The sequence below is a fragment of the Urocampus carinirostris genome, chromosome 20 (genome assembly GCF_059441175.1).
Source record: "Urocampus carinirostris isolate Australia breed hairy pipefish chromosome 20, RoL_Ucar_1.0, whole genome shotgun sequence".
NCBI classification, from domain to species: domain Eukaryota; kingdom Metazoa; phylum Chordata; class Actinopteri; order Syngnathiformes; family Syngnathidae; genus Urocampus; species Urocampus carinirostris.
This window is the reverse complement of record NC_142368.1, coordinates 10,403,467-10,419,298: the sequence shown is the minus strand read 5'-3', so window position 1 is coordinate 10,419,298 and position 15,832 is coordinate 10,403,467. Positions and strand designations below refer to the sequence as shown.

The 15,832-nt window shown below is 41.1% G+C and overlaps 1 protein-coding gene across 2 annotated transcripts in view; it reads left to right on the top strand.

Annotated features, from left to right (window-relative positions):
- ncoa1 (nuclear receptor coactivator 1) overlaps positions 1–15,832 on the top strand; it is a 78,390-nt gene that overhangs the window by 42,455 nt on the left and 20,103 nt on the right. For both annotated transcript variants that reach the window (XM_088324488.1, XM_088324489.1), the window contains 7 exons: positions 2,666–2,771; positions 10,333–10,499; positions 10,582–10,688; positions 10,787–10,964; positions 13,091–13,273; positions 13,354–13,446; positions 15,531–15,671. In XM_088324488.1, the coding sequence (XP_088180614.1) occupies positions 2,683–2,771; positions 10,333–10,499; positions 10,582–10,688; positions 10,787–10,964; positions 13,091–13,273; positions 13,354–13,446; positions 15,531–15,671 (958 nt within the window). In that variant the 5' untranslated portion in view covers positions 2,666–2,682. The remainder of the gene's footprint in view (positions 1–2,665; positions 2,772–10,332; positions 10,500–10,581; positions 10,689–10,786; positions 10,965–13,090; positions 13,274–13,353; positions 13,447–15,530; positions 15,672–15,832) is intronic.

Genomic DNA, 15,832 nt, shown 5'->3' with positions numbered 1-15,832 from the left:
GAATATTACAAAAAATGTTACCAAAATTATTTACCCTCAGAAGCTGTCCTTGGCCCATGGCACCTACATATAATCAATTCGGTTCCAACACGTTTATGAGAACAACTATGCATTTTCAATCTAGGCTACGTATTAGCCTGTGTTGACAATTTATATTTTTAAAACATTTACTTGGCATGGTTTGCCTTGATATTTGTTGAGTATGCAATTGCACATAAAGGTTATAAAATACCGGTTGAAATAACATTGCGTACGCTAATGCACAAAGTCTGATGTATGTTTTTTTCCAGTACTACATGTTACGAAATCTGAGCTTTGATCCTTTTGGAAATATCCTCGCCTTTAAGAAAGCAAAGGTATACGCGCACGCACTCTGCAAAGCTTTGAAATCCACGAGCACAGCAGCTATGGGGGCAGGGCAGGCTGGGGGTATATGGGTGCCAAGCACTCCTTGTTGGAGCAACGCTAATCCCTTTTGACTAGCCTTGTTTGCATCTGACCTCAGATCACCTCTCTGACACGCTACTAACACGCAGCACCTATAAAAAGATATGACTGCTCTGCATTAATGCACATGCATCCTGTAAACACCCGCCCCCCAATAGCATGTACTTAAACTGCAATCAAGTTCAAACATTAAAATAAAAAGCTATACTTTTAATATTTAAGATATTTGTGTGAATATGGCGGTTGGGTGGCTTATATTTTGGAAGGTTTGATTCCTTAAGTCATGTTTATTTGTGACGCCCTTAATCACAAGGAGTCTCAAAGGGCTCCACAGACCACGGATTATTGCAAACCACAGACTATTATTCCACCATCCCCTGATCGAAAACCTACATGGGGGCAAGGGAAAACTCAAAAACCTCAACATGAGGAAATGAAGAAACCTTAAGAAGGGACTGTACCTGAGATAATCCCCCACAAGAAGTCACAAAGAGCTGCATAGACCATGCACTATTTCAAACTCCAGACTATTATGATACTGTCCCCTGATATAAAACACACATGAAGGCAAGGTAAAACTCAAAAGCCTCAACATAAGGAGAATGAAGAAATCTGGACACATAGGTAGTCCTTAACAACTAGGGCCATTTCCTGTGGTGTGTCTTGGGCAAGTATAGCCTAGTGGCACCCATCCTTTTCCCTTTTAAATAGACAGAGGTTTACTTATGGATTTTAAGTCTCTAGTGACCGCGCACTGTGCCTGATTGGTTTTGGATTTTTACACGAAGTATGTTCAGTAAAATGTGTATTTTTTTTATTGTACCATTGTTTTCTCGTGGGCAGCACGGTGGCGCGTGTGCGGCACAGTTCTGAGGTCATGGGTTCGAACCCTCCAGTGTGAAGTTTGCATGTTCTCCCCGTGCTTACGTGGGTTTCCTCCGGGCACTCCGGTTTCCCTCCCACATTCCAAAAACATGCATGTCAGGTTAATTGGCCGGTCCAAATTGTCCCTAGGTGTGAATGAGCCAGTATGTTGTCTATCTCTGTGTGCGACTGGCTGGCAATCAGTTCAGGGTGTCCCCTGCCCACTGCCCGAAGACACCTGGGATGGGCTCCAGCACCTCCTCGACCCTACTGAGGATAAACGGTGCAGATAATGGATGGATGTTTTCTTGTGTTATCATTTTCCACATAATTAGATCAACGTCATGATAAGTTTAAGTAAAACTGATTATTTTACATCGTTTCAATTATCAGTGACCAGTCGACTAAAATAATAAATAATCGTGAGTTGCAACCCTGGTTAGAAATTGTGTAAACTGTTTTTATTCTTTGGCTGTGTTTACTATTGTATGGTTTGAATATATTATTGATAACTTAAAGGCATGAGCACAGTAGATCATTTCATTGTTTACTCCCTTTCCATATCGCAGATTTTTAAGTGCATTAATATTTTTTTTTAATGCTTTAGTTACCGTATTTATTCGTGTCCAACACACACTTTTTTGAACCCCTCAAAAATTCATTCATGATGTGTTATTCTATTTGTGCAATTTTGTTTTAGTTGAAAAATATGACGACCACCATCGCAAGACATTCGTTGCAACAGGATTCAAAGTGATTCATTATCACACTATTTTACTCATGGTGGCATTTACCAGCTCAGTAGCCTAGATGGTAGGGCGCCCGCTTTGAGACTGGGAGGTCGCTGGTTCGCGCCTCGGCCGAGTCATACCTAAGACTTATAACATTGGTAAAATGGCGGCGCCCTCTGTTGGCTGCGGCTGCATCGGCTCGCTACAACGGGTCAGGTGTATCGACATTTCGTTCTGTGTACATTGTTACAAAGAATGACAATACAAAGGAAATTATTATTATCATAATTATTATTATTTGTCTCTGGTACCACAAGTAAAAATAGTGTAATGGTTAGATTAAATCTGATGCCTTTCCTTGTGTAACTTGGTCTCTCCCCTTGCTTTGGTCTTTCTTCTTTATATCACACCTTGTTTTAATATTTTCTCTAATTTTTGATACCGGAAAAATAAAAAAGGGGTATACCCGGATCCGATTTTAGTTGCTGGTGACCATTTTGACCGTATAAATAAATAGCATCTCTTCGCTGGAGTATTATAGTTGATTGCGTTATCAACTATAATGCTGAATCTTCTACTATTGCGCATTGCTAATGCTTAGCATTTGTCTTTTTTATTTTCAGGTCAGTCAAAGCTGAAAATGAGCGCCGTCGGGGAAAGTCCCCTGGACCCTGACACGGCCGAGTCACGTAAAAGAAAAGGCTCGCCATGTGACACGTCAGCACAAAGGTAAATTGTAGTGGCTGTCTTTGCGTTTAACATGCAGTGTTCCAAATAGAACTGATTTTACATGTTAAATCATGGTTAGCTTGTTTATTGTCTACGCCCTTATTTTTGTATTTACTGAGATATACAGTCTTATATTTAATTGGTCATAACACTTTTAACGCCTTAACGTTTTCCGACGCACGTCGCTCTACTGTAGAGAAGTCATGTCATGTTTATTTGTGACACCCTTAATCACAAAGTCTCAAAAGGCTACACAGTCTATTGCAAACTACAGACTATTATTACACCATCCCCTGATCTAAAACCTACACGAGGGCAAGGAAAAACGCAAAAACCTCAGCATGAGGAAAATGAAGACACTTTGAGAAAGGGACCACACATGCGGTATCCCCCTTTCAGGATTACCAGACAGCAATGGATGTTGCAATAACAAATAATACACAGAAATTGTCAACGTGAAATATTGGTCATTCATAAGCTAGAGAATAGAGGTATGATTTAAGCCTAGATTTAAACAGTTCCACTGAGGTTGCAGATCGAATCTCAGGGGGAAGAGCATTCCTCAGGACCTTGCTCTTAGGATCACGAGTAAATAGAAGCAAATATGTGTCCGTACGATGTCACCATTAACTGAAAGACGCCATGCCAAATATAATTGGAAAGTTTAAAGTCTCGGGATTTAAGATATGCTGACCATTTAAAAAGAATCACCGTCGTATCAGATTCACAAAATTAAACAGATGTTAGTGCAACATAACATTTTGTTGGTGGGAATGAAATAAAGTAACAAAGTGATGAGGATTTGAATCGTTTACATATTTTAACCCAAGTATATATTAAAAATATGCAGCAATCAATTGCTCTTTTTGACTAACAGAACAATAAACAGTTTATGACCAAATGTGGAAGACTTTTCAAATCAACTTTATTCATGACATTTAACTTTGTTTTATTGCATTTAGTCTTTAATGCTTTAATCTGCTCAAAAGATATTGTCTTAACGCACATATTCAATTTTCTTGCTGCTTTCATAACCTAAACATTGGGTTTGACTGACGCACTCCACCCCAGACCAACTGATGTTACAAATCCAAAGGCACACTGTATTGACATAAGGTTTTGTTTCCGTGGTCACTTGATATTCCCCCGGATGAAGCGAGTTATCGCCACAGTGTCTCATGACACTTCTGCTTCGGCCTGTATGTTTTACGGTATAGCGCGAGCGTTCGGAACGGTGTTTTGGATACTCAGTGCTGCACCCGCCTCGTCCTTTGAGGCGAGCAACTGCTTAGAGCTGGGGTGTCAAACTCATTTTAACTCTGGGGCCCACACGATTGAACAAACGTTCTCTCGGCGGCCGGACCAGTAAGATGATAGCGAAAGAAAGAAATTAGAGAAAGAGAGAGAGAGAAAAGTAGGGAGGGTTGAACAAAGGAAGAAAGGGAGAAAAAGAGAGAGAAAAGAGAGAGAGCTTGACAAACAAAAGAGACAAAAAGAAATGATGAGGGAGGGGGAAAGAAAGAGAGAGAAAAAAATAAAACCAAAGAGAAATAGAAAGAAACAAAGAGAGAAAGGGAAAACGAGAGAGAAGGGAAAGGAAAAGAGAGAGCAGAAGAATGTAAAAAGACACAGAGAGGAAAAGACAGAGTAACAAAGAAAGAGAAAGAGAGAGACAGAGAATGAGAGAGAGATAGAAAGTGAGAAAAAAGGGGAGGAAGAGAGAGCAAGAGAGAGAGAGCGAGAGAGAAGGGGATCAAGAGAGAAAGGGAAAGGAAGAGAGAGCAAAAGAAGGTAAAAAGACAGAGGAAAAGACAGAGTAACAAAGAAAGAGAAAAAGAGAGACAGAGTGAAAGAGACAGAGAGTGAAAGAGAGAGAGAGATAGAGATAGAGAGAGAGAGAGATAGAGATAGAGAGAGAAAAAGAGAAAAAGAGAAATAAAGTACAGCGTTTGTGAGAGGCACCTGGCTTTGGCAACATCAAGTGGACATATTTCAACCTGCAGCTCGTTTTTCTTTTGCGCTGAAATGAGTTGTTTTATATATTGTTTGTTATTTTTAATCTTGCTTATATTTTTTCATTTCCATTTGTTTTTTTTAGTATTTGATTTATGAATTGTTTATTTTTATTGTTACGATTCATTGGTAACATTTTTAATGTTGGTGTACGTCTGCAGTCTCATATTTACTGTATTTTCCGCACTTTAAGGTCCGGATTATAATATGCACCCCTAAAACTTAGTCTTTTTTGATATTTTTTTCATTTATAAAGCATACTGGACTATAAGCCACAGAATTAATCCTACAGTAAGCCAAGGGTTGCATTAAAACGAAATAAGTACCACATTTACAATTGCAAAAAATGGATGCATTGGAGAGTGCCAGATTTGATCCACTGGTAATACAGAGAACACTTAAAACGGCATTACATTTTATCTCATTATCACACTAGTTTTTGTCACTGTGCCTCGTTTTTTTGTTACTATAAGGGCCAGGCCGCAAAAAGATTGTCACTCATTTAACAGGTTCCTGGTACAGAAAAGGTTGTGGACCACTTAATACAGCAAAGTCTTTACAAAGTGCACAAGATTTTGAACTGAATGAACCGAAAGGCATAGTGGGAAGTAATTTGGTCGTCTTGAAAGGTATCAAAAAATGCAATGTCACACGTATTCAACAACTGATCTCGGTTACAAAGCTTAGTTTTAGCCAAGAAAAAGCAGAACACAATTGTATATCCAGTTGTTTATTAACAGATTAACAGGATGGCCTCGGGGTGCTGTGTTGTAGTTGAGCAACAGCGGAGTGGATGACGTCACACGCTAGGCCAAAAGTTCGACGTCCCTGCAGCAGATGGAACACGTTGTGCCCAGGGTTACACCACCTCGTGTTAATGTAGATAGCGAGTCCACCTCCTCTCCGCTTTCTGCAAGCTTTTGTGTCTCTGTCTAACAGCGCTGAAGCCGGATAGCTCCAAGTAGCTCCACGTTAGCGTCCGGTTGCTAGACGCGTCCAGGATGCTAACCCGCAGGCATTTGTGTCTCTGTCTGTCCTAACAGCGCTGAAGCCAGGTAGCTCCACGTTAGCGTCCGGGATGCTAGACATGAGCCATGTTTCCGTAAAACACAGCAAACTGCACTCCCTGTGCGCTTTGATGTTTTTTACCAGCACAGCTAGTTCGTCGGTCTTATTTGGTAGAGAGTTACCGAAATAGTGTGATAATGAAATAGGAACTATTGCCTTTACATATTTTGTCTATGTCTAGTCCTTTTGTGGTTAGGATTCGACACTCTTACCGTCGCTATCGTGGTTTGATCCCCTTTACCACCTCGTTATGCAATTGTGGTTTCCGATGAATATCAACTGCTCAATAATTGCACAAATATGATACCGTAAATTCCGGACTATAAGCCGCTACTTTTTTCCCCTAACTTTCAACCCTGGGGCTTATTCAGTGATGCGGCCAATCTATGTTATTTTTCTAACGGCCGTCAGCGGCGCTCGAGTGTTGCTACCATTAACTGCCCTGTCAAAGCTATATTATTATTATTAAAGCTTTGAAAACTCTCTCGGTGTACCGTCTTTCTTTGTAAATATGTGTAACCATGTATAATATGTATTTGCAACTGTATATTTTTGTAATGTATTTATTTGTATTTATTTTAGACACTTATTCTGATATGTTTTGCACGGTTGGAGGAAAAATGAGGGGCGGAACAAACGCGGGGTGCCGAGTTTAAGTGGGGACCGCTAAAGGTGAGGGACAAACAAGGAAAGAAGAGGGGGTAAAAAGTTGGTTAAAGTAAAAGGAGTTGCGTAAGTAAATGTGTTCATTTGATATCTTTTTCCCACCCCCACCTTTGGAAATATACACTTTTTTCCTTGGATTACTTTCAACGGGACCTGGACTCTGCAGGTCTGCATCAAACCTTAAGTACCGGTATCATTTTCCGTTAATTTTGCTGGCTGTGATTTTTGGACTGTGGACTTTAATGAAGGACATTAAGTTGAAGTCGGGTTTGGGTTAATTTTGTGTTTGTGTTACATGTTTAAATGTGGGCGCATGTGGCTCATATACAGGTGCGGCTTGTGTATGTACAAAATTGGTTTTCTCTATAGTCCGGAATTTACGGTAATAATGAATTTCCACGCGATTTGGAGTGTATGAGTGCGTCTTATAGTCCGGAAAATACGGTACAACTTATTGCATCCTGAGCCGGCTGCCAGTGTTTAACAACAAATGAGGATTATGTTGGCCCAGAGAACGTGTGCACAGACGGATGATCAGATCACGGGTTAGCCAAAGTTTAGCCGGATCAAGGTGTAAGCGAGGACGCTCACACGCACGTATTCTCGGCTCCCAGATTCAGTTAGTCCACTCTTGTGTGCCTTTTAAGGCCCAATTGCTGATGTAAACTGATGTAACATCCCGGCTCGTGTTTCCAAAACCAACCAGTGACCTGCACGTTCGCACTGCGTCCTTCTCCTCACCCTTTCCTCCTCCTTTCACATAAGGCAGCCCCTCCCTCTCTGGGCCACCATGCCTGTGTGTTTTGGCCCTCCACCGCGCTGACCTACTTTTTGGTGCTGTTGTCCTCGTGTGCGTGCACACACACTTGCATTTCGTTTTTCACATTCCCCACATGGTGTAGGTTGCTCACTGTGTAAAGCGCATCGAGACAAAGCCTTTAATTTAATTATACAACTGCTGCAAATATGTGCTGTAACAACTATGCGCAGGAACAACTATGTGATACAATTGATCGGTGGTAGAGTGGCATCTCACTACTTAGAAGTAATAGGTTTAGTCCCAGGCCGTTTTCTTGAATCCTCAGTTCCTCCGTGCAATTCAAAGCACTTTGAGGCCCCTTTTAAAGCATACAATGGAGAACTAGCACTGAGCCACTTCTCGATACCTGGGAATCAATACATGTACTGAACGGTACCAATTTATTATATTATTCTTATGTGGATTGGGGCAATAATTGCTATTTCATTTAAAATATAAATTAAGCCATTTCACTAAAATATAGGCATTAATGCCATTATGTCTTACCTTTGACATGATGGGGATGCCTTTTCTTATACAATAGAAGTTATTATTCCAAATATATAAACGCTAAGTCCGATTCTTCATCAGATACACCAAGGAGTTGTTTCCCTTGTTTTGCTTCTTTGCGTTTATTTATATCTCCCAGGACAAGTTTCTGTTTTTTTCTAGTCTTCAACATTCTTCTACGTATTATAACTAAAAATAGTGTGATCATCGAATGCCTTTTCCTATTTTCGTATTTTATCAGTATCACTAGTTAACTAGTGGTTACTTTATCGCCCTCCATGCAGCGTTACGGGTTCAATTCCCATTGCATACAATGTTTTGAGAAAATGGTTAACGACATACCATGAATGCATAAAATTTGCAACGAGAATAAATACGCTAGCTCTAACTGTAGTTTTAATTCCCTGCGCCTTATAGTATAGTGAGCCTTAGATATGAAAAATATATGACTATTGTTTGGGTTTTGTACCTTATAATCTGGTGCGCCATATAGTGCAGAAAATACATTGTATTACTGAGTAGGGCTGCACAATTAACCAAAATTGAATCAATACAATGCCTTGTTATGTGTTGTGATTGTGCAATCGCAAGACACTGCGTTTTTTTCAAGGATTTATAGTTAGTAATTTTTTTCCCTTTTGTTATCTGAGTGATGCAGTGTTTGGCCAACCAGAGTTATTACAGTTGGGGTTTTAACTGTGCCGGCACTAGCCAATAAAGGTGAGGAAAAGTTTGCATGCAGCACGCTATGCCACACACTCTCTGTGAGCGCGACTGTGATAGTTTAGTGCAGGGGTCGGGAACCTATGGCTCGCGAGCCATATATGGCTCTTTCTATGAGTACCTGTGGCTCGGAGACAAATTTGATTGCATGCTAATTTTCTCCATCTCGTCCAAAATGTAGGCTACTAATCCTGTTCAGGTACACACAAAGCCATACCAAAGCTGATTTCGAAGCAGTGCTTGGCAGAATATATAGGGCACGTTTGTCACTACAGTTTACAGTCAAGGTGTCACACGAAAAAAAAAAAAAAACTCGTTCTGGCTGTACATCGCTAAAGAATCCGTTATATAAAACCTCACTATATTATCTGTCTTCAGTGTTCAGATACCTTATGATGAATCCACAGAACACACTGTAAATACGCCAAAACACCGGAAGAGAACTTAAAGTTTTTTGATTGGGTGAGTGGGAGGGGTGGGTGGAGCTATGCAAAAAGTGCAAGCACTCCCTCCCTACTCTCGCCCTACGCCGTCTGCACCATAGATAAGCACATCAGGCTCCCTTTTTGCAGAATGTTGTGACGTTTTTACAAAATAACTTCTTACATCTGCTTTTGAAACCAATATTTATGAAAAAAAAGGGTCAAAGTGAGTTCAACCGATCTTGAGTAATTGCAAGAAAGACAAGTTTAAATTGGTATGTTTGTTGATTTTGGGACACGGGCTCTGGCATTATTCTCTTTTCATAATTTTTATCAAATCATCAAAAATAAATGTGCTGAAGTTTTTGTCTGGGGCGCGTGTTTAGCATTGTAGTAAATTTGTCTCATAATATATGGTGTGGCTCTTTCCCAAAATAAAATTAATATATTTTGCTTTTATGGCTCTTTGAGTGAAAAAGGTTCCCGACCCCTGGTTTAGTGTATGCTGTCAGTCTAACCATCTGGGTGGGTGTGCGCACAATTGGCCATCCAAACAGAGGACTGAACAACGCAACAGCTAGTCGCTTTAGCGGCTTTTTAAAATGAAAATAAATGTTTCAATTAAATGCGACGCTGAGGAGAGTCAGAAGAGCGCAAAGAAACGATGATCACCAGTGGGTACTCCGTACATTGTAATGGAATCCGGGAATCGACTGAGGTGGCGTCAGGAGCAAGAGCGATTGCAAGGTTGCAGGTCCGGCCTCCTGCTATGGCTCAGCTATGTAACAACTCTCACAAGCTCCTCCTGCAGAACCTGTATCTCACCAACGCCAGATCCCTCACTCAAGAATTAATGACTTTGAGCTACAACTTGTGGAAAACTGTTACATTCGATACATACACGATGCTAGTGTGCAGCTAGCTCGTTGCCCTCTAAATTGCTTTCTTACTCTAAGAGAAGAAGCCCTTGGATTTTGTTTTACTTTTGTATCATGGCAATTAAGACCAATTATTTATTCAACTGCAATTCTGTATTCTATTTTCATTGGTAGATCTATAGTTATTTTGTTACAGACAAATACTCTTAGTCGGTACTGTCATCTTGAGGTAAGTTTGACCCTTGATTTAGGAATCAAAAAGTAAATATGCTCAGCAGACAGCAACCCTAACTAAGCTCCCCAGTGGAGGGCGCTGGTTTCTTAAGGGTAAAGCATTTTACTGTTATAAAGTAAACAAAAAAAATCTAAAACCGCATTGAAATTGCAATACTGGTCTAAAAAATCGCATTTAGGTGTTTTTTCCAGAATTCTGCAGCCCTGCTCAGAGTGAAGTAAAACAGTTCTTTTGTGTTTTTTGGCAGCTTGGAAAAGCGTCGACGCGAGCTGGAAAGTCGCTACATCGGCGAGCTGGCAGAGTTGCTCTCCTCCAACATGGGCGACATTGCCAGTCTTAGCGCCAAGCCTGACAAGTGCCACATCCTCAAGAGCACTGTGGACCAAATCCAGCAGATGAAGCGCCGTGAGCTGGGTAAAAAATCGCATGCCACATTATTTGGTCCCGAGTATTCTCATAACGATGGCTCATTTTCGGGTTCATTTCAATTCCACAGAGAAAGCCGCTCTTCGGTCTCCGGATGACGCAGTGCAGAAAAGCGACATCTCCTCCAGTAGCCAGGGCCTGCTGGAGAAAGAAGCTTTAGGACCTATGCTGCTCGAGGTGAGCATTGCCCTGCTATGCAACGCATGTTTATCTTAGATCATACAACTTATTGGCTGGCGTTCACTAATTCTCAACTATATGGTGCGCACTTCCAGGCTCTCGATGGCTTCTTCTTTGTGGTGAACCGCGAGGGACGAATTGTATTTGTCTCGGAAAATGTCATCAGCTATCTGGGATACCCTCAGGAAGAGCTGATGATGTCCAGTGTCTACAGCATCCTCCACGTTGGGGACCACAATGAGTTTGTCCGGAATCTTCTGCCCAAAAGTCTGGGTGAGTTCATATATTATTCTGGATGTCCCTCCTCTGATAAATTGATTGTACAAACACTTATTTTCACGTGGGATCAGATAACTTTTTTATTCATATAGCATATTTTCTGCACTATAAGGCGCACCAGATTTTAAGGTGCACCCAAAAAATAGTATTTTGTTGTATATTTTTCTTACATAAGGCCGGTCTATAAGGCGATACAGTAGGAACGTCAACAAAACAGTCGGATATCGCAGTCAATCTTTATTAACCCCTTAACATTGAAAATCAAATACGTGTCTCAGACACTTACAGACCCGGTGTCTGTACGATGTCACCAGTCACTGAAATATGTCATGCCAAATATTATTGGCAAGCTTAAACCATTGGGATTCAAGATATGCTGACCATTTAAAAGTATTCTTATCACAGACACCTTGTGGTCAGTCTGAAACAAGATACTCGAAAAATATAAAACCACAGTAGCTCACCAAAGACGTCGTCTTGCAGCCATCACATTGGATCATAATACACAACAATAGTTTCTTTACATCCGTGAGTGTGGTGAATTCAACGGTGTACAATATTTCATACTCCAAAACACGCGATAATGCCGACAAATAAATACAATAATCCGCCATAAAGCATCCCTGCATCAATGGAGGTTGCTTGTTGCTAGATGACCGTTTTTGTAAACGGGAATTATGGGGCTAAACAGACTCGTAAAATTATTTTCTCTAGGCCGTAGACCTACCTTACTTGTGATTCACATCTTTTTCGGCTTATTGCAGGCTTTAGCCTATATAAGCCCGAAAATGCTAAAAAGGACCCGCCTCTTTTACCCCAGAATAAATAGTGACCGATTCAAATGTGATCCTTACATTGGTGAGGAAATGAAACGCCAGTATATATATATATATATATCCCAGGATGCACCACACACTACTTCTATGGGGGGAAATCGAGTTGTTTACTGTCGTTGCGACACCTGTTGCAACTCAATATTGATCCATATGTAAGGTGCATGATCACCTTTTTAAAAAATAGCTGTGCTGTGCCCCTTATAGTGCTGAAAATGCGGTGTTTATTTATTTTGTTCTTAAAAAAACTGCCCCCTTACCAAATTTTGACTACTGTAGGTTCTAAAGACATTCTTGTTGTTTTTTATTCTTAGTCATTAAGATTGTCAATTTTTTTCTTCATGTTCGGAGTTTCCTGTTCACACACGGAGAAGAACATTTTGCGACACAAATAAGAAATAGACAAAGGCTTGTTTGCAGTGAACAAGGAGTTTTAACCCGGTTAAACTTAGACCTAGAAGTCAAAGTATAAGATATGCACATTTAATTTTTAACTTTTCAGTTGTTAAAAGGAATCGGATTAGTAAAGGGTCGGTTGTTATGACATACACAGCAGTTGTATCTATATTGGTATCGGATAAGAAGAAGCAAATATTAATAAGCGATCTATAATTGGAGAGTTGTTGCTTTATTTCATTATATTTTTGGCAATATTTTACTTCTGCAGATAGAGATACTTTTCTCATTAAAACATTATTTCAACTGCAACCGATGAAAAGTGGTTTAAATGAGCACATTTTACTGCCAGCCTGGTCATCCTGGCGGGGGCATTACCTCATGTTTTGAGTTTCTCCTTGCCCTCATGTAGGTTTTAGATCAGGGGATGCTGTAATAATAGTCTGTTATAGTCTGTGGTATGTGCAGCCCTTTGAGACTTCTTGTAATAAAGGGCTATACAAATAAACATGACTTGACCATGTGCCAGATTACAAAATTTTGCTCATTTGCATATTTATTTTCTGATTCAATGAGGAAAAATGAATATAGATAGATAGATAACATAGTAAAATAAAAGTAATAACTTGGTGTACACTATATTGAAAATAATAAACGCAACTCAATTGGTTGTAGATGCTGAAAGGCCGCTCCTCTATTGGAATAAAACAAAGTCGAGTTGGAGTACTTCTCAGCAAAGTATTTATAGTGAACTTAAGACTGACAAGTGCCACATCCTCCCTAGATCACAAAGACTAACTTGTCAAAGCATACATCACTTAACCCACTTTACAGTGTCGGTGTTTTACAATAAAAATCCTGAACGTATTTTTTTCCTGGATATGTACACAGTGAATGGTGCGCCCTGGCCTCAGGAGGCAGGCCGCAAGAGCAGCCATACCTTCAATTGCCGCATGCTCAAGAGGCCGCCCGATGAGATGGACTCAGAAAACCAGGAGGCCCGGCAGCAGTACGAGATCATGCAGTGCTTCACTGTATCACAGCCTCGCACCGCCTTGCAAGAGGATGGCGATGGTGCAGAAACGACACAACACCACCCTCATTTGTTTTTGTTTTCTTATATCGATTTCTCAATCTCCTAATTTACGTTGCAGACCTGCAAAGCTGCCTGATCTGCATCGCCTGCCGGATGCCCCGTGCCCCACCCGTCAGCACAGAGTCATTTATCACCAAGCAGGATCCAACAGGTAACATCTTAATGCACGTTTTAACGAATGTTTGCATGATGTTGCTGCTATTCCCATCTTTTATTTTATTTTTTCCGCACGAACGAGAAGTTTACAATTAAAACAAGTGCAAAAAATGCAAACGTTTAAAAAAAATCCCCCTCATAAATGAGATATGTCTGCATATGTAGCAGCAAGGATCATAATTTTTTTATACATAAACACCATAAAATGCACAAATATTTGTTAAGCATATGAAGCTTGGTTTCAGATAACCTTGTTGAAATAAGTTATGAGTTTAAGGCCATATTGTCCAGTCCTAAGTGACTGTGCTGTGTGTTGGGCAACATTTTCTGTACCAAAGACAGGTCTAGTATCTATTTCCGCGGCCCAGCCTTATATTCACATTACATAATATGCACGGCGGCTGGGTGGTTAGCGCGCGGCCTCACGGTGCAGAGGTTCAGGGTTCAAGTCCAGCTACCGCAGCCTCCCTGTGTGGAGTTTGCATGTTCTTCCCGTGCCTGCCTGTTTTTTCTCCGGGGACTCTGGTTTCCTCCCTCATTCCAAAAACATGCATGTTTAAAATGGCCCTGGGTGTGAATGAGTGAGTGAATTGTATGTCTCTGTGTGCCCTGCAACTGGCTGCCAGCCAGTTCAGGGTGTCCCACTGCCCGAAGATAGCTAGGCTCCAGCACCCCCGCAACCCTACTGAGGATAAGCGGTGTAGAAAATGGATGGATGGATAATAGATGAAAATAATAATCAAGCCAAATCCACTGTTGATCCACTAGTGATCTAGAATGTTGCTGATAGAATCAAAATGAAACCACAAGATGAGCATTAAAAGCTGTGGCATTTCCTCCATAACAAGGATAATAATAATAATAATAATGAACGTAAATTTACATGCAATAATGTGCTACTTTATTCTCGTAACGACCCACCATCAACAAAACATCACATGAGCAACATTGTTTCTGCCCCAACACACAATGCAACACGCTCTGGTTGCTATGCTAAAGTTTAACATGAATTAAAAATGTGCCACAACACAATGACAAAGGGCGGCACAGCGAATGAGTGGTTAGCACGTCCATGGCATAGTTCTGAGGTCATGGGATCAAATCCAGCTACCAGACTTCATGTGCGGAGTTTGCATGTGCTCACCGTGCCTGTGTGGGTTCCCTCCAGGCACTCCCGTTTCCTCCCACATTCCAAAAACATGCCTGTCAGGTTAATTGGCCGGTCCAAATTGTCCCTTGGTGTGGATGAGCTAGTGAGTTGTCCGTCTTTGTGTGTCCTGCGACTGGCTGGCAACCATTTCAGGGTTTCCCTGCCCATTTCCAAAAGATAGCTGGGGATGGGCTTCAGCACCCCCGTGACCCTACTGAGTGCAAGTGGTGCAGAAACTGGATGGATGGACAATAACAAAGTGCAGTCAATTGCTTGCTAATCACAGCAGCATTGATTCAGTTGGAGCCCTGAGCTTTTTTTGCTGCAAGGAGAATGGGAGACAATGATGCGCAAAGTGTGCTACTTAGTTTCATTCTGCTCTGTATTTTGGTTTTGGTTGTTGTCACTGCAGAAGTCCCAGCTTCACACAGATTCGATGTTGCAAATGACAACAGTGTCGTCTCTTATGTTGTGGTGATATCAGGATATTCCACCATGTATTTCATCCAGAGCAACAGCAGATTTGATGTCTGGAACAAACGTTTAAGTCTACCATCTTTTACGATCTCCTGCAGTTAATCTTCATATACCGACATGCTGGATTCACCCGATTTGTTGACAAATGGGTTGCAAATCCAGGGAGGTTTCCACTTTTTAGTAGCCGCAGGTTTGTTTTGTCTCATCATTGGGCCGTTTCCACTTCGTAATAAAACTTCCCTAACGAAGTTAGTTTTTTGCTCACTCTGCTAGCTTGGCATTACATTTAGCAGGAAGTATCACATCAAGTGACATGTGTCAAGACGTACGTAACAGAAAATCTGGTCACTTTCCAAAATTTCTTTGCAGCCGGGAACCAAATGAACCACTAGCCTGGTGGTTGCCGACCACTGTGTGAATGTATTCAAACTGACGTGTGTTTGTCCTCGCAGGGAAGATCATCTCCATCGAAACCAGGGCTTTGCGGGCGACTGGCCGGCCCGGCTGGGAGGACCTGGTTAGGAAGTGCATTTACGCCTTTTTCCAGCCACAGGGCAAAGAGCCCTCCCATGCCAAAAAGCTGCTACATGAGGGTGAGAGTCCACCCATTGGTGGCAATGTATTTTTTGCTCATTACAGAATATACAATTTTTTTTATATAACGTTTATGAAAGCATATTGTGAGAACTAGGCATGTTTCATGGCTTGGCTAATATTTTCTTCAAAAGTTTTTTTTCATTAACAGACCTTATTC